Source organism: Caretta caretta, chromosome 3 (assembly GCF_965140235.1).
Source record: "Caretta caretta isolate rCarCar2 chromosome 3, rCarCar1.hap1, whole genome shotgun sequence".
Taxonomy (NCBI): Eukaryota; Metazoa; Chordata; order Testudines; family Cheloniidae; genus Caretta; species Caretta caretta.
This window is the reverse complement of record NC_134208.1, coordinates 197,964,635-197,990,373: the sequence shown is the minus strand read 5'-3', so window position 1 is coordinate 197,990,373 and position 25,739 is coordinate 197,964,635. Positions and strand designations below refer to the sequence as shown.

The 25,739-nt window shown below is 40.9% G+C and overlaps 1 protein-coding gene across 5 annotated transcripts in view; it reads left to right on the top strand.

Moving 5' to 3' along the window:
• The window catches only part of MACROD2 (mono-ADP ribosylhydrolase 2), a 1,333,204-nt gene that overhangs the window by 1,303,338 nt on the left and 4,127 nt on the right, over positions 1-25,739 (top strand). For 4 of the 5 annotated variants that reach the window (XM_048842624.2, XM_048842623.2, XM_048842621.2 and 1 more), the window contains 2 exons: positions 18,464-18,550; positions 22,577-22,645. In XM_048842624.2, the coding sequence (XP_048698581.2) occupies positions 18,464-18,550; positions 22,577-22,638 (149 nt within the window). In that variant the 3' untranslated portion in view covers positions 22,639-22,645. The remainder of the gene's footprint in view (positions 1-18,463; positions 18,551-22,576; positions 22,646-25,739) is intronic. The other variant, XM_048842625.2, reaches the window with a different exon arrangement.

Genomic DNA, 25,739 nt, shown 5'->3' with positions numbered 1-25,739 from the left:
TTCAACAAAAATTACAGTCATCTTGCTGAGCCCAAGAGTCTGACAGCTTACATAATGGGGGACTCTGGTTTTATTGGTCAGCCGTTCTTTAACATCTCATGTGGGGCTCTGTAAACTAGATTTGGTGTGGGGAACGCAAAAGCTGATGTTTGCAGAGATTTTTTAATTTATTTGCTTTGGTCAGTGTAACATGTCCCTCAAGTTCACTTATAGTTTTAGGCTTTGTTTCAGTAGTACAGCAGTGTAATTATAAAAGGACTGTCACTTGAGCCGTGATTTTCATATCCACATTTAAGTTCCTATATAAGTGACCAGCTGTTTTAAAGTGCTAAGCAATCAACAGCTCTCTTTGAAGCCAGACTTTTTGAAGTCGGTGGGAACTGCTGGGTGCTCAGCCCTTTTGAAAACCAGGAGCAGCAAAAATGAATTTAGAATCCTAACTTTAGGCACCTATTTTTGAAAAGTTTGACCTTGGTCTGCTGGCTTCTGGAAAAGTCTGTGTGATAAAGTAGTCTTTCATGGGAAGAAGGGACATGCTGTCCGATGGAGAAAGGAAGACTCTTTGGGGGGGAGGGATAGCTCAGTGGTTTGAGCATTGGCCTGCTAAACCCAGGGTTGTGAGTTCAATCCTTGAGGGGGCCATTTAAGGATCTGGGGCAAAAATTGGGGATTGGTCCTGCTTTGAGCAGGGGGTTGGACTAGATGATCTCCTGAGGTCCCTTCCAACCCTGATATTCTATGATTCATCTGTTTTTATTCTATTTTAAGAGTTACATAAAGCCAGAACTGCAGGTTTAATTTTTCTTGCCGACAGTTTGAGTCTGTTTTTTCTAAGGTTTGTATTCTTGGCTCCCAATTTCTTTGTGGTGACCCTGAAATGTTACGAGCATTGAGGAATCTGTAATAATACATGCTGAAGGCAAGAGAGTTCAGCAGAAGTTCCACTTTAGTTTAACAGCATGAAACTTGGCTGCTATTCACTGAACTTCATTTTGTCAAACAGCGATGATCAGGCCTAGTCAGACAAATCTTGGCTTTGTAACAGCAATTTCTATTTTAAATGTTACTTTCTATGGGGTCTGTGCTAAATTTTCATCATTATCCGAATTCTAAAATGAGCCCTCCTCTGCCTTGTTATGTGATGTCACCAGACAGTCCATCAACCACAGAAAAGTTCTTCATCATCAAAGACTCCCTGTGCCCATCTGGAACAAACATCAGCAGCAGTTTGGTGTGGCTGGGAACAAAGCTACAAAACTCCAAAGAGATCTTCCTACCTAGAGGGCCAAAAACCAACATTTGCATCCCCCCATAGGACCAACAGCAATTCTAGTGAGTGGGGATAAGCTCTCCAGAGGCACTCATGGAGGCTAGGGTTACCATATGTCCGTATTTTCCCAGACATGTCCAGCTTTTTGGTTCTTAAATCGCCATCCGGGTGGAATTTTTAAATATCTAAAAACGTCCTGGATTTTGCCATTATTATTTTTCCCCAAAGAAGAGTTGATCATTCAAGAAACAGAGTGAATGTTGATCATTCAAGAAAGAAAGTGAACGTTGATCACTCGAGAGAGTGCCCGCTTTTTCCCCCTAGCTCCCAGCACTTGCGCCGTGAAACAGCTGTTTTGTGCGGCTGGGAGGGATGGGGGAGAAGGGGGAACGCTGTACATTCAGGGGAGGACGCGGGGCTGGGGTGGGGATTTGGGAAGGGGTCCAATGGGGCAGGGAGGGGGTGGAGTTGGGGCAGGGACTTTGGGGAAGGGGTTGGAATGGGGGCAGGGCCGGGGATGGGGGGGGGGCGAACAACCCCCCCCCCCCCCCCGCCCCCCATGGAGTGTCCTCTTTTTTGAATGTTCAAATATGGTAACCCTAATGGGGGCAGGTTTCTGAGCTGGTGAAACTGGCCTGTGGAACTCCGTTGGGCTGCTCCCCCAGCTCCACCATGCTGGGTTTTTGCTTCTCCGTAGCCCATCAGACTTGCCTCTGGTCTTTTGAGAATTGGTGTGTACAGTAGTTTGTATCTGATCTTCCCCAAGTAAGCAGGCCTTTTAGGGTGCCAAGGGAGACTTGTCTCTTGCCTTCCAGGTTACTTGCAAAAAATCCCTCCTGTTTTGATTCCTCCCCCATCTTCCTTCTGGTGAATATCTTTCTGTAGATGCTGGGCTACAAAGACATGTCTCCCCCCTTTGCTGATAGCAAATTGCAGGAAGGTACAGCAGCAGTTTGGTTTAGAGCAGGGGTTCTCAAACTTCATTGCACCACAACCCCTTTCTCACAACAAAAACTACTACACAACCCCAGGATGGGGGACTGAAGCCTGAACCCACTCAAGCTCTGCTGCCCAAGGGCTTCAGGCCAGGCAAGGGGTCTATAACCTGAGCCCACCGCCCAGGGCTAAAGATCTAAGGCTTCGGCTTCAGCCCAAGACAGTGGGGCTTGGGCCCCAGGCAGCTGGGCTCAGGCTTTGGCCCTGTGCCCCAGCAAGTCTAAGTCAGCCCTGGCGACCTCATTAAAATGGGGTCTTGACCCACTTTTGGGTCCCAACCCACAGTTTGAGAACCACTGGTTTAGAGCCTAGAAGAAGGCAAGAAACTAAGGCAGGGAGGGGTGTCCCAAAGAAAGTAATATTTAATATAAAAGAGAAAAACTTAAAACTTTAAACCAAGATAGATCTATAGTTAAGCCTGGCCATCATTGTTCTGCCAACTGTGGTCAGTGGGGGAAAAAGCTCTAGCTATTTGAAATAAAGGATGATTATCATTACGTGAACTTCTTGCCTGTAGTGTGAATAATTAGAATTTCCCGTCTATGGTGTAACTTTCCCTGGATATAAATGCAGTAACTCCTCACTTAACATCCTCTCGCTTAACGTTGTTTCGATCTTAGTCCCTGCTCAATTACAGAATATGCTCCATTTAAAGTTGTGCAGTGCTTGGCTGCCTGCTTTGGCCACAGCTGGCAGCCCCCTATCAGTTCCCCTACACCCCCCCACAGCGCCTCCCGCCCGCCGGCAGACCCCATGGATCAGTGCCTTCTCCCTCCTCCCCTCGCCTCCGGCCTGCGGCAATCAGCTGGTTTGTGGTGTTCAGGAGGGAGTGGGGAGAAGCAAGGACTCGGCGCTCAGGTTCCCCCTCCCTCCCCGCCTCCCGAACGCCGAAAACCAGCTGATTGCCACAAGCAGGAGGCAGGGGAGGGAGGGGGGACGCTGCACACCAAGTCCTCGCTCCTCCCCCCACCCTCTTGCCTCCTGAACATCAAAAGCCAGCTGATTGCTGTGGGCAGGAGGGAGGGGGAGGAGCAAGGACGCGGTGCTCCTCCCTCCCCCCTTCCCTGCCTCCTGCCCATGGCAATCAGCTGGCTTGCGGTGTTCAGGAGGCAGGGGAGCGAAGGGGAGCCTGCGCGCCGTGTCCTTGCTCCTGCCCCCTCCCTCCTGAACGCCGCAAGCCAGCTGATTGCCGTCGGCAGGAGGCACGGGGGGGAGGAGCGAGGATGTGGTGTGTGGAGTAAAGGGGGGGAGAAGAGGCGGGTTAAGGGTAGGGGTTTGGGAGAAGGGGTGGAGTGGGTGGGCCAAGGATTGAGCCTACCGCCCCTGGTGCTTGCAGAGTAGGGGAAGCTGCTGCTGTGCAACGTGCTTCTCCTAGCCTACAGCACCTTCAGCCTCCTTGCCTGCCTCATTGTCTCCAGTGCCAGCGGGCTGTGCCTGTGTGGGGTAAGGCGGGGTCACCTCCCAACTATAGTACTGTACTGTCTGGCAAAAAAAGATTTCCCTGGAACCTAACCCCCCCATTTACATTCATTCTTATGGGGAAATTGGATTCGCTTAACATCGTTTCACCTAAAGTCGCATTTTTCAGGAACATCACTACAACGTTAAGTGAGGAGTTCCTGTAGTGGTATTCATTAGAGCCCAGAAATTACAAACCAAAGGACAAAGTTTGAAAAAGTCTTCAGGTCTGCAGTCATGTTTTTATGTAACTCTTACTGAGACCTGATGTAAAAGGAAGGAAAATCAAATAATAACAGTGGCACAGCACATTTATTTCAAACCTGACATGCATATTAGTTTAACTTCCCATTTTGAGTCAGAAAGAACATTTACATTTCTAGAGAACATTGCAGAATAGCTCTTTTCAAGACAAAAAGCAGGCATGTGACTTTTTCATATGGAGTCTTGCTTTTCCCTGTCTTGTCAGATTGGATTTCCAGAAGCTTCACCAAGGGCAAAATTTTCATATCTTTTCTGGTCAGCACTGTGAATCTTGAATTTTTCTCTGTAATCTTCTCTTTCGAGTATGGCAAATAAACGTCACCAGTTTGTCTGCCTTATGAATCTGATCTCCAGCCTTGCCCGGAAATACCAACCAAAGCCATTCCATTATGTGATGATTTAATTCAGAATTCATAAACTCTTAGGCACTGATTCTGCAAACACTTGAGCAAGTGTGTAACTTTACTCATGTGAGTGGTTCCCATTAGAGTTCTCTTTTCTGTTATGCCTTACAATAATACGAATACACACTTTATGCTTGCAGTAGAGAGGGGGATGTACATACTTCGTAATTAAATTACTTTTAGGCACTGCCCTGAGTAAAGGATGGTATATAAAGTGGAAAATTCCAGGAATAAGTCCAGGATGCATGATGATTTAAAGACACCCCTGAGGGGCACAATTTCTCCCACCCCCACTCTGGGTCAGTGAAAGGATGTAGTAATTTATTGCTGGTATAGGCCAGCAGCAAATTGTAACGCCATCTGCATTGGCTTAGCTGTGCTGGTCAGGTTGAAGCCGACACTCCATAATTTCTAACCCCTTCCAGCCCATTCCTCACCCACCTACTCCAAAGCGGGGTGGTATAGAGATTATAGAGGGATTCTTCCACCCTTTCCCTCCCTGAGCATACATTGAGTCCAAGTCACAATCTACCCATCTTGTGTGCAACTTGCAAGGGTTGTATATGCAAATTAGGCATATACTGTTGGTTCATCTATCAGGCTGAATTTAGTATAAAGTGTCTTCTCTGAATGTACAATAATCCTCTGGTTGAAAAGAAAACACTGTAGAAGTAAACATTTAGCTTAATAGGTTTCTCCTGAATGTGAATTTTTCTGACTGGGTAATAAATCCCTGAAAATGGGGGTTGAAAAGGAAAGTGCTGACTGACTCTTAAGTTTAGTGGCGGTTGGTATTACACACAGCTTATGAGTTGGCCTGGAGCCCTTAATTAGAGCAGAACACGCAGTGTCAGGTGTTTATAGTTATTCTTGAACTTCAGTATTGATTTTTGGGAGAGATCTTAATCAGTTTCGTTGGCTCAGAAGTTTGTTTCTTAAATCATTAAGTTACAGCTGCAGCTGTTACATATAGGCTGCTCTAATGACAGCGGTGTGTGCTTCCCATCTTCCTCTAAGGCTAACTAGTATTTGTTCAGTCACTGCTCTGTTGAAGGATGCCTCTGGAGCAGAAATCAGTCGGTAAAATATCATGTCTGTGAAAGCAGCGCAAGTGTCCAGAAGCCAAAATTCAGAGACTGTTTTGGTTTTTTTTTCTGTACAGCTCATGTAACGTTTCCTCAAAGGAGAAGGAAAAATTTCTTTCATATGCATCATCTTTTATTGTTGAGAAATGCTACACACTGCAGGAGGGAAAAGAAAATGAATCCCAACATTTTATTTATAAACCATCCAAGTACTGCCCCGGAACATGTATATTTTTAGAAACTAGCCCATATGCTATATGGACTTGTCTCTACTTTTAAAAACGTGGTATTGGGAGTAGCTCCCGTACTGCAGTCAGATGTGCAAGGGTAGACCTTTCCTCCCAAAAGGATCCAATGAGGATCATAACAGCCCGATTCCTCTGTGCATAAACCAATAAAGCAAAAAAAGAATTTAAGATGTGGCTTTGATCAGGATGGAGGAGAGTCCTCTTCTAAAAAGGTGCAGAATGTTTACTGGTCTTTTTTTATACCGAAACATTATTGAACACATGGAATTCTTGCCTCTCTGTAGGTCAGTCACTGCTCCTTTTAAAGCAAGGGAATGTCACACACTGCCCACACTGGCTGTGTAAATCCAACACAGTTACAGACTCAAAACAGAGTGCTTTTACTGTACCTAGGGTGACCAGACAGCAAATGTGAAAAATCGGGACGGTGGTGGGGGGTAGTGGGAGCCTAGATAAGAAAAAAGACCCCAAAATCGGGACGGTCCCTATAAAATCTGGGCATCTGGTCACCCTAACTGTACCTGACTAGTCATTGGGATGGAAACAGCCTTGCTATATATACACATTCACAGAACCCTGTTAACTGGAAATATCAAGTTTAAATACAAAGACATTTCAACTTAGTGTTTCCTGCATTTTAGTTCTGATTATTAAAATTCTTATTAAGGTTTCTCTATTTGACTTTCACATGCTGTCTTCTATATCCTTGTATTAAAAAAAATGTAAAACTACAGTGTACTTGAAAGGTCACATATATTTATAGCTCTTTATGTTCTACCTTGAGCTTCTTCTGCTTCCTGGATTACATTATTTTATTCTCTTTGAATTTGCAAAGTTTAGTCTTGGTATATCTGTAATGTTGATAAACAATAATCATGTTTCTCATCATAGCACATACATTATTAATTTCTGTTACTATCCTTCTCCCGAAATTATATATCTTCCCAATTTATCTTCCTCCTTTTGCTGCTTTTTCTGTTATTTTAAGCACATTGTACCCAGTAATAGTTCCCTTAACAAGGAATCCAGTTGAATGTTTTCCAATATTTTTATTTGACTCAGCCATAATCTCTCACTGTAAGCAGTGACCCCAGAAATGGACTGTTGCAGTCATAATGCCAAGCAGCCCTGCCGTTTCTGTCCAATAATTCAGGGACAGTCCACCTTTTGCATTATAACTAAGGCTACAATTTAGTCATGGGTATTTTTAGTAAAAGTCATGGACAGGTCCCAGGTAATAAACAAAAATTCATGGCCCGTAACCTGTCCAAGACTTGTACTATAAATACTCCAGACTAAATCTTGGTTGGGGGGGCCACTGCTCAAGGACCGCTGCTTGGGGAGTTCGGGGGGCTGCTGCTTGGGGAGGGGGGGCCCTGGGGCCAGGGCACCAGATGCTGGGGGCCACTGAGCAGCAGCTGCTCCGGCCACCCCCAGGGCTGCCCTCCTGCCGCCGCTCCCACCGCCCCCGGGACAGTCATCAATCCATGACTTCCGCGACCTCCGTGACAGACATGGAGCTCTAATTATAACTGGTACCAGCATGCCTAGCTTCTCCATTGTGCCTTGGTATAAGCACTAGTGGATGACTCTCAAAAGATTTGCATGTTTTATCCCATACTTAACTGAATTTTACAACTCTTGGAAAGGACTTTTCCCTCCTCCAGTTCTTAGCCAATCCATAGTGTCTGTCTCCCCATGAAATCCCCATCACAGTAAGTCCAGATGTCTTGTATCTGTAGATTTCCTTGTCTTTCAACTGATGCTCTCTCTTCAGGGAGCTACACACAACTGACTGCGTATACAGTTGTCTCTTTTCTATTGCTCCTTTTGAGAGGGCCAGAGGGGCTCATTTTCTCTCTCTGGAATAATAAGGCCCTCTTAGTCAGCATCATCTGGCTTAGTTATGAGACCCAGGACCTCTCTGCCACTGTCTTTGTATGCTTTATCTGCAGCTTTCCTGTTGTTGCATCCAAGAATATCTAAAACTCCTAGGAAGTGTAGTGTATACACAACTGGATTGGATTTGGTTCTCTTGAGGAACATTGTGCACTCAGGGAAATAGCTAAAGGAAATCCCAAAGTGATGCCAGGTTTTGAAGATGCAGTAAGAGCAGAGTACAGAAGGCCTGCTAGACTTATTGGCTACCTTCACCAGAAATTCAAAATTAGAAACTAGATTTTCAGCCCAGATTAAGACTTCTTTGTGCCACTTCAATGGCCTGCCTAGTGCTCAGGGGAGGTAGGAAGATGGCTTAGAACCTACTTTGCATCCCTCTAGATGAGGGAGCACCAGAAATGATAAGCACCAAACATGAGTTCAACACAGCTGAAATTTTGAGCTCCAAGTGGAACCTGCAGACAGAGCCAAACTCTAGTCTGACCGAAACTTCAGGCCAGTTCTCATTTTACATGAGAACATAAGAATTGCCATACAGGGCCAGACCAATGGTCTATCTACTCAGTATCCAACTTCGGACAGTGCCAGATGCTTCAGAAAGGATTAACAGAACTGGGCAATTATCAAGTGACCCATCCCCTGTCGTCCAGTCCAAGCTTCTAGCAGTCAGATGTTTAGCGACACCCAGAGCATGGGGATCCATCTCTGACCGTCTTGACTAATAGCCATTTATGGGACTATCGTCCTTGAATTTATCTAATTCTTTTTTTAACCCAGTTATACGTTTAGCCTTCACAACATCCCCTGGCAATGAGTTCCACAGGTAGAATGTGCATTGTGTGAAGAAGTACTTCCCTCTGTTTGTTTTAAACCTTCTGGCTGTTAATTTAATTGGGTGAGCCCTGGGTCTTTTGTTATGTGAAGGGGAAAATAACACTTCCCTATTCACTTTTTCCACACCATTCATGATTTTATAGACCTCTATGATATTGCTCCTATGTCATCTTTTCTCTAACAGTCCTGGTCTTTTTAATCTTTCCTCGTATGGAAACATTTCCATACTCCTTATAATTTCTGTTGCCCTTCTATGTCTCATTTCCAATTCTGATATATCTTTTTTGTGATGCGGAAACCAGAACTGCATGCAGTATTCAAGGTGTTGGCATACCATGAAGAGCGAGGGAGAAAAAATGTACACTTTTGCATTATCTCCTTGGTTTGTGCCCATCCCAAACAACAAACAAGTGATACATTTTGAAAATAAATGTCCTGTATTCCACACATTGACATTGGTAGTTTCTCGTTTTTATAACAGAATAGGTAAATATAATCTGGGAAGAAGAAAATACTTGTTTAAACTGAAAGGGACCGGATCCCCAACTGGTGTAATTTGGTCCCATTTCATTGGCTTTTAGGATTAGGTTCTGGCCAAATGTTTTGAAAACCTAGCAAAAGGTCAAAAATTGCAACAAAAATGAGGGAAAGGGGGAATTCATAGATTCCAAGGCTATAAGGGACCAGTGAGATCATTCCAAGGCTAGGGTGACCAGACATCCCGATAAAATCCCAGTATTGAGCAGTTTGTCCCGCGTCCCGACCGAAGTACGGTCGGGATGCCATTTGTCCCGATATTTTGTTTCAGGCATGGCTTTTTTTATTTTATTTATTTTGCTTAGGCAGCAGTGACAGACAGGGGGAGTGCCTTTTCAATTGTTACACTCATCCGGCACGTCCGGGTCTTCGGCAGCATTTCGGTAGCGGGTACTTCTTTCTTCGACAGCAAGATTTATTTCCCGCTGCCGAATGTGCCGGGTGAGTGTAACAATTGAAAAGGCACTTCCCCTGAGGCGGTCCCAATATTTTGGATTTAGCGTCTGGTCACCCTATGTATAACACAACCCATAGAACTTCCCCAAAATAATTCCTAGGACACAGCTGTTAGAAAAACATCCTATCTTGATTTTAAAATGGTCAGTGATGGAGAATCCATGACGGTCCATAGTAAATTGTTCCAGTGGTTAATTACCATCACTTAAAAATTTATGACTTATTCCCAGTCTGAATTTGTCCAACTTCTAGGCATTGGATCATATTGTACCTTTCTCTTCTGGCTTGAAAAGCCCATTATCAAGTAGTTGTTCTCCATGTGGGTACTTTTAGACTCTAATAAAATCACCCCTTAACCTTCTCTTTGTTAAGATAAATAAACTCGAGGAGCTCACTCCATCATTATAAGGCATCTTTTCTTATCCTTTAATCATTCTCATGGCTCTTCTCTGAACTCTCACCAATTTATCAGCACCCTTCTTGAATTATGGGCACCAGAAGTGGACATGGTACTCTCACAGCAGTCACACCAGGGCCAAATACAGAGGTGAAATAATCTCTCTATTCCTACTTGAGATTCCGTTGTTTATGCATCCGAGGATCACATTAGTCCTTTTGGCAACAGCCTTTCCGTGGGAGCTCATATTCAGCTCATTGGCCACCACAACCCCCAAATCTCTTTCAGATTTGCCGGGAGAGACCTGTAAACATGGCCTACGTTCTTTGTTCTCAGATGTATATATTTATATTTAGCCATATGAAAATGCATATTATGTGCTTGCGTCTAGCTTACCAACCAAATGAAAAGGAAACAATCATTGTACTTTTGTATCACTTTCTTTGTACAAACATTAATTTTCTTAATGCCCCAGTGTGATCTGAAAGTATTATGACTTCATAGGGATTACTTGGAGGAGCAAGGCTTACAGCACTGGGTCCTTAAATTGAAAACTCCTCAGGCAGATAATGTGTCTTAATTCTATGATTTTTAATACAAGCAGGCAACATTTTAGTCATGTTATAGAGAAGCAATTTAAGCATTAACAAAAGCTTCAGACCACTCCATTTTAGTTATTCCCTACAGTAAAGTGCTTTTCTGATGAGAGATTTCATATCAAGAACTATTGAAGAAAACTAAAGCTGGTGCCACCATGGCCCCTTATACAGCTAAGACCCCATTAGAGTGAAAACTTGAAAGGACTTTTCTTAAAATTACATGCCCCTGTATTCGTTAAGAGCCTTCTGTGTATATAGATTTATGCTTTTGCTAAAGAGAGACAAAAGGTACAAAGAGTTCCTGATGGGCATTACTGAGCTGAGAATCACCCAATTTGTGTGAATCCTCTGGGAGCATATTGATGAGAGACAGCCCTCATTGCCCTCCCATTACTGCCACCACCTTACAGGAAGGGAAGCATAATGGGATTTACCAAGAGTGTGTTCCCTGGAAGGGAAGGGGGAGAAGCTAGTTTGAGACACTTTCAAAGTTACATTTTAAAATCGGCCATTTCCATATTTCATAACAGTGCTTGGGAGCAGCAGCCACCCCTTCTATAAATGTCAGCGCAGTGCTTCGGCTTTCAGATACAGATCCACATGCACAGACACACACAGCTGGCATGATGCCTGCTGTACTGGAGGTATAGGGATCCTAATGACATGGCCAGCACACCAGAGGGTGATGGTAAACTTTCTGTTCCAACACTAAGGAGCTGCTGTGTGCTTGTCACTAGTCTTGACATCCCAAGCCTGGCATCAAGAGACAGCACTCGCCTTTTTCGAAGGAACAGATGAGCTTATGTCACAGCAAGTTCAAACGCCTCTGAAATCTGCATGCTTTTCTTTCCTTTCATCCTGCAATGCCTAAGTGCTGAGTTTTTGATCAAGGTAAAACGCTCCCGATTAGCAGATGGTGAGGTTTGTCACTAATGAAGCTGCATTCAGCAGCAGTATGTAAATTTACACGGGTTCAGCTCCTGTAGGTTCAGCTGTGGTTTCCTGACCTATGGTTGGTGATTGTAAGGGAGAGTATCTGTCCATAGAGTTTCTCAAAATTATAACAAAAAGGGTATTGGAATGTCCTCAGTCTCAGGGTACTACCAGTATTATGGTTGATGATATATAAGTAGGTATATAAGTAGGTAGCGTGAATCTTCTGTGAGTTATAATATCGGTCTGGTCAAAGAAAGGTAGGTCACCAGGAAGGGATGTATCAAACATGAGTCCAACTGAGCAAATTCACTCTCGTGGCACGGAAAGCTTCAATTTCTAAGCAAGGCAGCATTTATGATGCTACTAAAAACAAAGCAGTAAACAAAGTATATGAAGGCTTGACAGTAACATTAGCAAACAGCCACAGTGAAATGACTGAAAAAAAATCAACTCTGCCTACTTGCAAAAATAAGAAAAATGGAATTGTTTTTGACAGACAAGACAATGCAGCTGGGGGGGTCGGAAGAGTTTGTGTTTTGTTTTTTGTGGCTGTGGATGAAAAATTGCAGTATTAGCTTTTAGCCAGAAGAATAAAGACCCCTTTTTTCAGTGTTTTACCTAATTAGGAGAAGTATATTTACACCTAACGTTGAGATATTAAGTTTTATGTAATAGGTAGAGTGGAAACTGGATCATTCAGACTAATTACAACACAGATTTCATATTCTTATATAAACAAAAATTGAGGTTTGAAAGATGTTTCCAACAATGATTGAAATGAGTAAGCTATTTCTAGAGATGAGCAAGTAATTAATAATAAATAATGAAATTTTATCTTTTTTTTCCAAATTGTCCATGAACAGAATATATTTTCTCAGAATTACTGTTTTCATTGCCCACAAATATTGGTCAGAGTTTTTTGTGAATAATTCTGTGTCTTTTCCAACACCCAAGTAGATCCAATTACAGATAGAAACACTGGTCTGTAGCTCATTACTAGGGCTGTCTGGATTCAGGGGAAAAAATTGAGGGTTGGTTTTTTGTTTTGGTTTTTTTTTGTTTTTGTTTTTATTTTTTATGTCCTGCATCAGAACACAAATAGAATCATGGGGCTGGAAGGGACCTCAAGAGGTCATCTAGTCCAGTCCCCTCCACTCATGGCAGGACTAAGTATTATCTAGACCATCCCTCACAGGTGTTTGTCTCTCTGCTCTTAAAAATCTCCAGCGATATCGTTTGATTTTCATGCCAGAATACTCAGCTGGAATGTGGGAGACCTAGGTTCAAATGTCAAATGTCTCCCTGATTCAGAGAAGGAAATTGAACCTGGATCCCTCACATCCATGGCAAGCACCAGATTACAGAATCAGTCTAAATCTTTCCTGTTTGAGCTGTTCCACTTTATATGAGTAATTAATTAATTAAATATTAATTGGACCAGAGAGAGACTGACTCTATAGCCCAGTACTTAGGGCAATCACCTAGGTTGTTGGAGAACCTGTTTCAAATCTCTGCTTCAAATCAGACAGAAAAGGGTTTGAAACCGAGTATCTCCCATGCCAAGTGAATACCCTAACCAACTGGCTATTCTGAGGTAGGTGTCTCGACTTGACCAGAAATTCCATCCTGGACTCTCAGGTCCTTTTGGTGCATCAAGATTTTCCATTTAAAAAAAAAGAGTTTTGTGACAAATTCTGAGTCAGCTCCAGTCATTAGTAAGTGTGCTTTTTGCAGATATTCAGAGTGAAATCCTGGCCCCATTGCCCTTGATGTCAGAGGAACCAGATTTAAACCACACAATTCAGAATTTTAAATGTGAGCAATTTAATTGGACAGGCAGGTCACATGGTGTATTTCTCTTGCCTGGTGAGATCAATGGGAATCAGTGTTCTTGTTGATAATTCATGTTTACAAATTGAAAATTCACTTTCCCACAAGTATGCTGTAAAATATGTTTAAAATGTTCTGTTTCTGTCAGCTAATGTGTCTGGAAACAACTTATCAATTGAAATGTTTATACAAAGGGACCTCAAAAAGGGGGTTGAACACAGCTGTAGCAAATTTATTCAGCAATCTAAGTGATTACTGTAAGTAGTGTTCATTCAGCTCTAGTTAACTTGTTCATCAGAACTGGTCAGGAATTTTCAACCAAATATTTTTTCGTTAAAAAGTCCCAAAGTCAAAACTGAAATCTTTTGTGGCAAAAAGTCAGTTTCCAACAAATTTCTTGACTCAAAAAAATGTTAGAAAAAAGTTTCAGAATTATCAAAACATCCCATTTCAACGTTCAGCAAATGAACAATTCTGGCTTTTTGGTTTGAAACAACGTTTCTTTTAGAAATTTACACTAATTAGAGTTAAAAAATAAATTAAAAATGTATCAGTGGACCTAAACTAATTTCTCTTTTCTTTATCTTTTCTTTATGGTTCATGAACAGTTTCAAGATTTTTACTTTTTGACTTGATTTGGAACAAATTTAAATCATAATTCTATGTTTATAACATTATAGCCTTTTATGGTTTAAATCAGTGTGGTTTCATAAATTCGAATCGGTGCATCCTATTAGTGCCATCTTTTCTCTTGTTCCCAAAATAGACTCCAAATAATTTCCTCAAAGTACCATTACCTTGGGGACCCACACCTGCACAGCCACCTGATCCACATATTCCAGAAGTAGAAAGAATCCAAGAAAGAGGAAGCAGGTGGATCAGGAAAAAGGAATGACACACACTGAAACACACAGGCCCTATCCCAAGCCCACCTCTGAATGCCTATCCATTGCCAGGGCTGCCAGTGTGCATTGTGTGAATTTGGGTGGGGCAGGATTACAAAGTTAAATTGCTGGCCAGGTCAGGAGTTGGTCCAATTTCTCACCACAAGTAAGCAGAGAGTATGTATGAGGAAGGAGCAAGCACTCCTCTGAATATCTGCCTTGGATAACTCTGAAACAGGATCAGGACATTTTTAAAAAACAATACAAATGTGGAGGGGTTCATGTGTTAAGTAAACGTGTATGACATGTTTCTCCAGGAAGAAAGGTAGAGTTCTCGGAATGGAGGAGCAGGCATTATGTTATGTCTTTGATATCATAGTGGGGGCACTGATCTTGGAATTGTTTGTTTAATAATGTAAGCAATTAAAGCAAACTTTTTAAAATAAACTTAGTCCATGACCCTCTAATGAGTAGTGCATGGGTACAACGGTGCACCTACATCTTTGCAGGATTGAGGTTTCAGTCAGTGATCCAAAATCCATTAGGAATTGTTTTAGTGATGTCAGTGGCCCTTGGATCAAATCCATAGTGTGTGAGCAGTTGTCATGACACTTGCCTAATTGATTATTTCATTTTAAAGCATCCATGTAAATTTTCCTCCATGTATAATTTGATCAATATCTGTATAGCAAAGCTTTGATTTTCAGCATAGCAGAAGCTAATTGAGCTATTCACATCTGGTAATAGCGAGTTTCATGGGTTTGACTATATAATGGTCTGTAAGAATATATAGTTACCTAGTATCTTCAATGTGTATAGATGCAAAATTATGTATAGGTCATAATACCTTGGGTGAAGAGGTCTATTTATTTCTTTTCATTATTAGATTATCAAGAAAACATGAAAAATCAGCCTAGGTATCTCTTTTCTGTACCCATACACTTGTAAAAACTATACGAATGGGTGTTCTCCTTCATGCATCATATCTCCCATTTAATTGAGTGAACCGCAGGTGAATTTAGGACTTCATTTATTCAAAGAAATAATTGTATTTAACTGCAGCTGCTTGGAGCTATTGACATATTGTAACCACAGAGAACATTTTAAAAAGAATACCTATGGGATTTTCCAAGTTCTGAGCAAACATTTGCCTTACGTATTTAAAAGCTGGCTGGAGGCATTTTGCATACATCCTAGCATCCTTCCTGTACTGTATGCCTGCCTTCATTTACTGCTTTCCTAGTAATATAACCAGCTTACAAAGAGTTAGGATAATCTAGTCTGTCAGTAATACAATTGGTAATTGAAATTGAAAGTGGTATCTCCCAGGCTCCCTCCATTTTAGTATCTCTCATCTCCTACTAGAAGCCCTGCAATACACCTTTTTGTTTGTGCTCTGAGCAGCAGCAATCAAACTGGGAAAGGGGGGAAAAACAACCGTGGAACAAATTGCTTGTCGAGGCAGTTCTTGTTTTGATCTGATTCAGCTGTTTATGTGAAATGGACTCATTTCTCTGTGGCACTCAATTTTATTGCACAGCAGGAAAGAAGCAGTTTGGAATAATACCTGTTCCACCGGCATGTCAGTATAATGAATGCTTACCATTCTCACACACACACACCAGCAAGTTAGTTTGAACAAAATGAAGATTTACATAGACAGAGTTTCACATTCCTTTGGAAAACTTGCTGATGTAATAGATAGAGGCTAGAGCCACTTTACAAGTCCTGCAGCAGAATTGCTGTATGTGTTAAAGGCTCTAAATCCCCCTTTACCTTTTCCTCTGTGGACTACTGAGTCCTAACATTGCTTCTGACAATGATTTTTACCACTGGCCATTTAAAGCATGACCCAGAACTCCTTGAAAACTCTGTTGTGAAATAAGGAAGTGAAAGAGACAGCATGGAAATAGTTCTTGTGAGGTTTTTTTTTTATTATTTGCTACTGTTGCTCCTCTCTCAAGTGTCTCTCTGTAGGCCAAATCCTGCCAGATGCAGCGTGCCAGCTCTGAAGTTCTGAATGCCCTCAACTCCCACTGGTTTCACCCATGCTGGACCAGGCCCTAATTAGCAAGAGTCTTTCCTTTAATTTAGCTCTATCTTTTTCCCAGCATGCTGCCAGTAATGCTGTATGCCTGCCAGCTACACAGGAGAATTTCTGAAATTCAAACCGAGAAACCTTTCTTCAGTGTAGTGAAGTAAGGCATGCTGGCTAGCTAATGGGAGTTTTTGGGAGAGAACCTGTGAACTTCACAGAGACATCTTTAGTGCCAGACAATACCAGCACAACTAGATATCTCTAGATGTTATAGAAATTGGGAGTCAAGGCATAGCCTGTCATATCATGTCTAGTTTATATGGTTAATAGACAGTCTTTTAAAGGAGGAAAAGTCTGATGCATGAAGCATCAACTGTCAGTCAGAATGTGTTGGTATTTAGCAGGGATCCCAAACACATACATCAGATGTTGGGGACGTCTCAGTAGGAAACATCTGAAATCTCTCCCTGATGCTTTGACTGCAGAATGATTGCTTTTCTGAGTTTTTGTTTTTTAAGTAGCCCTTTCTATAAGCCGTTCAAAAATGTAGCAAGACCCTGATAAGACCATTCAGTGTATCCTCATTGATCAAACAGTGTTTTCATGCTAATCCAAATTTCACACTGATTTTGTCGGAAGAAATTGGTTAGTGACTTTGAATGTGCACCTTCAGTCTTGCACTTGAGAAATTCCTGGCAAAATATGGGTATGCCTCAACATCAGAATGACATGGTTTTGTCCTTCATGAGAGTCAAAGACAGAGATGGGTGAAGTGCGTGGAAAGTTTAGGCTCACTGGTGTATAACAAACCTCCAGGGGAAAACTTTATTTGCTATCTAGAATTCTCAGGAGAAGTCTTGACGTTTTAACATGCACACAAACTTGTCACTTCAGGACTTCACTGACATGCAAACTATAAACTCACAGATGTTTACAGGCATTTCATTCATCTAGGACGGGACTAACTTACACAACTATGAAGGAGGAAGAACTGCTAAAATTATGGTTCACTGAAGGATTTTTAAGTCAAGGATTCTACCAAAGTAGTTGGTGACAGCTCAGACATGGACACTTAGATGCTGCCTGTTTCCCCATCCAAATGACTAATTGAGTCTATCCTGTCAAGCTGCTTCTTGGTTATGTTTTCTTGTTTTGTATTCTCTGCTTCATTGGTTGCTGCTTTTGTGTTTATTCACAGTACCACCATAAATAGTGCAATTAAGGCTACTTAAAAGATTAACATTGTCACCGCAGGCATTGCAGAGGAAAATAAAATCTTCATCACAGTGCATTTTCTCTGGCAGGTACCATGGCAAAGCAAATTCATTGAAGCAGCCATAGTGGTACATACATGTCTCTGGACAGAATAAACATATAACCTCAAAGCTCATAAATACAAAAAAAACCAAACAAACAAACTAAACCTCCCTAGACTTCTATCAAAAGGGTGAGGAGACTGCTGTTTATATGACTCTAGAATGCTGTCTCTGTCTCTGTTGTTGAAGAGATAAATTGTTCCCACTTAAACGTGTTCCATTTTCAAATGTTTCAATGTTCAGTACACTTTGCTATCTCAGAATAACTACCAAATTCTCTCAATTGCTTAGCAACCAATCATTTGAAATCTTGTAGCTTAGTCGCAGGGTAGGTATGATGAGCTTTATAGTTGCCACCAAATACCAAAGTGCCATAATGGAAATTAACTAAAAATTGGTCTCTCAGCAATACTAACTGGTAGAATTTGGAGAGAGCTATGAATGGAATAACATAAGCAATTCTTCTATGTTTTTCATTTATAATATTGCTAGGAGATTGAATCTGAGCTTCCAGACAAGCCTGAGGCAGAAGAGAGAAAAAAGTTGAGTTCCAGCCATAAAATACATTTTCATACATTTCAATTCTAGGTTGTGTATGACTATTCAGTGTGTATGAACTCTTAGTGTATCTATTTTTGCTCTGCTAGATAGAGAAACCTTGAATGTCTGATTAGGTCCACATCCACAATGCATTTTATGAACAGAAGGGATTCTTCAAAAATGATCAGAAAAGAATGGCAGGGAGGCAAAATCACACATTATGATGTGGTTTTAACAATCCCACTTTAAAAAAAGAGCACAGATCTATGTAGACTTTTAAGCAATTCCTTTAAACCACGTCCTCAGCCTACATCCTGTGCCCTTTTCTTTAATGGCTGCCACTACGGAACGTCAGAGTCTATATAGCTAAGAGCATATCAGTGGATTATCAAAATAAATGCACACATTGAATCTGAGAATTATACATAAATCAGATAGTGTACATGTTTTCTCTCCTTTCGCGTTTTTCTAGGAGCAGCACAAGGGAAAGGGAAGCTATCTGCAGAGGCAATGACAGTTGAAAATCCATGTGACACAGAAAACATTTCAAGTAATGATGGTATGGTTGTTTGGTGTTTTAATATCACATAACACAAATCTAGCATGCTGACTAAATACATAGAACTAGTAGAGATGCCTTATCTAAGGTGTGTGTGTGTGAAAATGGCTCCTTTTTTAAAAAAAAATATTGTGAACTGTCTCTAACATTTCTTATCCCATTATAAAATTCAAAACATATAAAGATTTTAGTAGCTACCCCCAGGCATCCCAGCTCTTGGGTTTTGCAATTTCAGGTACAATTCCACAGTGATAAGTGCTTTATAAATGCTGATATTTTAGATATACAGATCTAAATATTCAATATTGGCTCATCCAAAGGGCCATTTTCAACAGTTTACTAAGAGAATATGGATGTTGGTTTCCAGCCATTATTAGCTTGCTCACTCTTTTCACTGCTTTAATAATGTGGTGACCATTCCATTCCTTTTATTTCAGTTTTTAAAAACAAACAAACAAACCTGCATCTTGATTTACTGACACAATAGGAATAAGAGAAAGATGAAAAGATACCTTAGGAAATTCCAAAACCAACAACTTTGTTTCAAAGTTTCAGTTTTGTTTCAATTTCCTGGTCACATCATTTGCAAAAGCCATGCAATTAAAAGCAAGGAAATAAACAGTTAACAACATCACAAATTTTACACCATCCATATAAAGAACATAAGCAAGATACTCTCAAGTAAAAAGAAAGAAATGAATATTTTGTCACAACACAACCTTACTCTGACCATAAATAAATGCACTCCTTCCTTAATAATCTGGGAATATAAATAAAACTATATAAAAAGGATTAAATATTTATTAGAAAATATCTGAAGAAACTAATGATGTTTGCAATTATTGGCTTAATTCAACACCTTTCTTTCATTGGTAATCTGGGAATATAACACACACACAAATCTTTCGGGGAAAAAACGACCACCACCAAGAGGTTTCTCTTCTTCCCCTTTTATCCATCTTCTCTATTTAGATTATCAACTGCCACTCCTGACTAGTTGCCCTATAGCAAATAGTTTCATTGCTTGTGAGAGGATGCCCCACCTCCGAGGCACACTAGCATAGCCAATGGCGGCTGTCGTGCTTTCCGTAATATGGGCCATATGCTTGGTTATTCCGAAGCTTTCCCTCTCTCCTCTGACTGGGAATGCATTCACTTCTCCAGCTATGGGAAAATCTTTCTCTAGTAATGTTGAGAGCCACAAAGGAGCCCACTGCTGAGGGGAGAAGTGTTAGTGACTCAGAGGAGTGATCCAAAACCACAAAAATTTAAAGGGACAATTTTGGAGACTCTGTACAGAGAAACATTGTAGGGAAATTCCCATCTTCATTTTTTTTAAAAATCCCTTTCCCATTTGATGTTCACTGAATTTATGTTCAACCTCAGTGAAATTCTCAACCTGCCCTGTGAGGCTGAGCCTCAGACTTACAAGGTGCTCCTTTTGGTATGTAGAACAAAACACCCTAGGCCCTTAACCTATCCCCTCCGTGACACTTGTAAGGTTATGTTACTGTAGTATGACCCATTGATTGTTTTAGAAGCTCTCCAACCCTGGGTGAAATCCTGGCCCTATTGAAGTCCATGGCAAAATTCCCAGTAACTTCAAGGGAACTGGGATAGCACTCTTGCTCTTACAGCAGGGTGTACTAGCCCCACTTCAGGAACAGACTTCAATGAGATTTACAGGTGCTTAGCACTTCTCAGGACTTGCTCTTGCATTTGCATATCCACTGCAACCTCTTTGTCCAGGGGATTGACAAAGTCCACTTCTGGCAGAGAACCTCCAGTCAAGATTTCTGCCTGGAGTGAAATTAACAGCTATTACCAGCAGGACAGTGGGGTGGGAGGAGGTATTGTTTCATATTCTCTGTGTGTATATAAAGATAAGCTATTACCAGCAGGACAGTGGGGTGGGAGGAGGTATTGTTTCATATTCTCTGTGTGTATATAAAGATAAGCTATTACCAGCAGGACAGTGGGGTGGGAGGAGGTATTGTTTCATATTCTCTGTGTGTATATAAAGTCTGCTGCAGTTTCCACGGTAAACATCTGATGAAGTGAGCTGTAGCTCACGAAAGCTCATGCTCAAATAAATTGGTTAGTCTCTAAGGTGCCACAAGTACTCCTTTTCTTTTTGCGAATACAGACTAACACGGCTGTTCCTCTGAAACCAGTTTCTGAACTGTGTCCATGCAGGGCTTTGTTTTTCTCACTGGTGGGTATTCTGCACCCCAAGCGAAGTCCTGTGGAGCTCCCCTGTTCTGCACTGTAATCCTTGAGTCCTTGTTGCAACCTTCAGTCTAGCTCTAGGAGGATGGGATGGGACTGTCGTCAAAGCCTGCAGTAAGAAGAAAAGGAGTACTTGTGGCACCTTAGAAACTAACCAATTTATTTGAGCATGAGCTTTCGTGAGCTACAGCTCACTTCATGCATCCGATGAAGTGAGCTGTAGCTCACGAAAGCTCATGCTCAAATAAATTGGTTAGTCTCTAAGGTGCCACAAGTACTCCTTTTCTTTTTGCGAATACAGACTAACACGGCTGTTACTCTAAAGCCTGCAGTGCTGCTCCGTAATCACCCAAAGAGGTTGCTGAGAAATGTGAAGTATATCTCCCCATCAGCACCCCCAGCACCCACCCACCCCACCCCCCCACACACACATCTGAGCAGGATTGCACAGTCCACAGGGAGATGATTGGCTGCTTGTCACAGGAATAAAAATGAAGGCAGGCTTACCGGGTTTTGATGCTTTGGTCTGATATAACTAAACATCCATTTAATTAAAAATGAAATGAATTAAATTAAATTTCACAAGTAATTAGTCTAGCGTATGAACTAGGTCTTTTGGTATTCTCAGGAAAACAAGCACATTAAATTGGCTGACATTTTGAGGTTTTGAAAAAGCTGCTACTGCACACGCACAATGGCTCCTTTCCTTAATGGGTTTTGATTGTGCATTCCATTTCTGCTATGCAAAAGCCTATTAAGAGTAATCCACAAACCATAGCTAAACACATGTTCCATCATTTCTCCATAATCTGGAGTGGATACTTTTCCTATTACACATTCATTCCTTACACCACAGGAGCTATTACCGCGTCTGCTCTGAATATGCATGATGAATCATTCACAAATAACTCATCAAAACCCGACCAGGTGTATTGACATGATATTGAGTCAGAAGGAGCTTCACACCCCGCAACACTGAAACAGGGCATTTTTTCCTTTTTGCTCAGTTTTCAAAACTTTCATTTGGATGCTACGGTTTTCCCAAGAGACTCCAACTGTCAGCAATGGATGCACAAAAATGCCCATACCAAACACTTAAATACTACCGTAAAAATAAATGACAAAAATGGGTTTACCATAAAGAGTCTTGTTAAAACCCACAAAAATAAAGCAGTTCAGAACAAAGGCTGAGAGTGCACACTGAAATCATCCCGTTTTATTTAGGCATAGCTAGGACCTCATGAACAAATCTCCTGTGCCATATGTTCTGTGATTCCTTTGGCACTATACAGAGAGTGAGACAGCCTTCCTTTTGAATTATACCTTGTTTTTGATATTTAATGAAAAGCGTGTGATGCTTTTTTATTATTTAATGTTACACTATTTAAACCATTAAAAAATGTGAGATCAGCATTTAATTGCGATGTAATTAGTGATGGGTCCAAATTCTGAAGTTCAGGTCAGAATCCAGACCCAAACTTTTCCCAAAGTTTAAGGTGTTCAAATCCAAGATTTTTGTTTGGGCTATTATAAAGACTTTGAGAAAATTCAGATCTAACCAAAAGTCTGGGGGAAATCTAGATTCAGAGGTTCTCTAATAATTTTGATGTGTATCTTATTACAGAACTGTTCATAATCTACATTAAATAAGGAAACCGTTAAGATCTTATATAAGAGAAAGCTACAAAGACTTACAGCAAAGACATTTTAGTGCTCTATTCACTTAGGTTAGGAGCAACTATTACTTGCCAGGATGAACTTGACTGAAGTTTGACAACCTTATTGTTTTGTTTTCAGCTGAAATGAATAGTCAGGTTGAAAGTATAAATGAACTTTCAGAAATGCAGCCGGAAGATTAACAAATAGGTAAGTCTCCTACGACCAGTGTTTCACTGCAAGTATGCATATCCATGCAGATTCTGTTTGGAAAAAAAGATCTGTTGTATTAATGGCCCAAAGGTGTAAACATGACCCAATCACTGTCTAACATTAAACAGTGTTAAACAAGGTCTGGGATTTGGTGGACAGAGACCTCAGCCTGCTTAGTACCATAGCAGACACACCATTAAACACCCTTTTAACCTTTTACTAAAGATACAGAAAAGAAGGAAAAACAGTTAAAGCATTTGAAATGCAAAGCATTACATAAGGCTTTCATTTTAACAAGATTTCGTGTTCCTTTAGCTGGAGAGAATTTTTAGAAAGAAACACACACACCTTTGTTTGACAGTCCCTTAGATGATATCAAAAATGGCAGTAATGGTCTTACTGGGGAAAAGAGCAGATGTTTATTGAGATGAGCTGGAGTTACTGCTGTTAAAGTCCAGTCCTGTTTCATCCCAGGAGGTAGTTGGGATTCAGCTGGAGCTGGTAGGGAGGGTAATATCATGTGGGTCCATCTCTCTGGCCTGGTCTGGTCAGGACATCCCTCAGGATTAGGATGAAAAAGGTCCAGTGTGCTACCCAGTGGGGTGGCAACCATGATGGCAAAGCTGTTCCAGCAGCCTCTCTCTCTTCTTCCATATTCTGCCCACAAAGTCTCTTTCTTTCAGGACCCAGAAAGGGAGTGGTGGATGGAACAGCTCAGGTGCTCATTATTTTGTCCGCCAATTAGGCTAATATTAGACTCACACAATTTGGTGCGTTAATTTCCAGTTCCACATCTTCTGTTTTTACTAAGAATGATTTTAACATAATCCTTTAACTGCATCATTAGGTCCTTTCATTTAGTTTTTCTGTCTCCTTTTCATACCTTTTCCCATCAATGTTTATTATAATAGATTATTGTGACATGTTATGAATTTTTGCATATTTTTACAGTTGATCTCATGTTTAGGCCCAATTATTACAACAGATCTAAATACTATGATTAAAATTGGGGTGACCAGATATCCTGATACTATCAGGACCATCCCGATATTCGGAACTTTGTCTTACAGAGGCAACTATTACACCACCACCCTTCCCCCCCCATCCCCCCCTCCCAAAAGTGTCCCGATTTTTCACACTTGCTATCTGGTCACCTTAATTAGAATATACAGAATTAGAAAAAGCAAAATGGGGGAAAGTATTAATTATGTGACATTAATTGTCACATAAATAATATAATAGCATTCTGCAACTGTAATGTATTTAGACTGTGTATGGTCTTAGATCAACAGAACCTGGATAGCAACAATATTAGCAATGGAAAAGTAACTGAGTGAATGTTTTTTTGTCATTGCTTAGGAAAATGAAAAGCAATTTATACTAATTGGAATTAAGTTCAGTTCTCTGAAATCTGTATTCTGGGAACAACAGGTTTGTGTCATGAGGCTTTTATGCCCTTGGCTCTACAATGCCTAATGTCACTTCTAACTAGACTCCTGTAAAACAAGGCTGAAGTCAGTTGGCTGCCTTTTTGAGCTTTACTGCTTTATATACTGAATGATGGTGCCATTGCACAAGTGCACAATTGTTATTGCAGCAGAAATGGAAACGAATAGTTATGTTCACAGACAATAAACAGTCTGACTCCTCAATAAAAATGAGTAATCTGCTAGAGATAAAAAGTCCCTGGCACACCCCAATTACAAAAGAAAATGTTGATCCCTGCTGAAGATATGCAGTTTCAAAGCATTACTACACACCTCTCCCCCTGTATAGGGCTATTATAAGATTCTAATATCATATATAGCAAGATGTGTTATTTATGCTCGTAATGGGATTTCATGTAGCTCAAGACCAAACATAGAAGCTTTACAACAGCAGCAGCTTTGTCACAGAGATTTAAAAAGCAAGGTCTTATTACAGTGTATATCCCTTTGTCCTTGTCAGTATGTTGACAATATGCTGCCATACTGCATGAGAGAGAGAAATATGGCTGATGGATCCCCATTGAAAAGTAGTGAAGCAAAAATAAAAAACATCTTAAGGATTACTTCTGCAGTTCTCCCTTTCTTTTTCACCTTTTCTTAGCTTCTGATTATGCATTCTGTTAAAATGCTTGCCATTTAAAAATAGATTAAAAGGTTAATACCGTCATTGATTTTAAAAATATATTTATCAGTTATAACTGCTTTCACATAAATGGAAAGAAATTTGTCTTTCATACATTGTTTTCTCACTAAAATTAGTACATGCATATGTTTTGGGATGAGATCATTTAAACTCTGCTCTATGAAAGTGAAGCTTGCATTAATAATACAATATTTAGCATTCAACTAATTAATTTTCTCAATTCCAGTGTGAGGTACTGCAGTACTGCTCCCATTTTACAGAGACGAAAACTGAGCCGGAGGGGTGAAGTGACTTGCCCAGTCTCTGTAGTATTTCAATGACAGATCCAGGATTAAAACTAAGGCATGAATTACGTTCAGCTGTTTGCTCAGTCCCCCAAACCATACTGCCGCTCTGCTTTGATTGCAAGCAGCCAGGTCCACACAGTGAAAAATCGATCATCTTGTTAAACTTTAAAGGCTCTGAACTCTCTAGGGTCTTTAGGACCAAGCAGATATCTTTGGGACAGTGGTTTACTGTTATTTTAAGAGCGTTCTATACACTATTCCCAAAATGCATATCAAAAATCCCTAAGAACTCTTGCATGATTACTATGCCCTTGATGTCAACAAACATAAGACACATTATTCAGCATTTCGTTTTTAAAAAACAAAAAATATGCTCTAGGAATTATTTGGGAGGAGTTCTGTGGCCATTACTATACAGGATGTCAGACTAGATGAGCACCAGGGTCCCTTATAGCCTTGAAATCTATGGAATTTTTGAGTTTCTAATCACTATTACACAATAATGCCAGCCATCAGCACCATTAATGCATACAGCCATAACATCACCGTAGTTGATTCCTGCCCACTTTGTTGTTGCTAGTGCCAAAATCACAGCTGCTTCATGCCTCTTTATTTTAGCCCTGTTTGAGGACTGTGTTATCAAATACTTCCATGGCACCTTGCTTGCCTATATG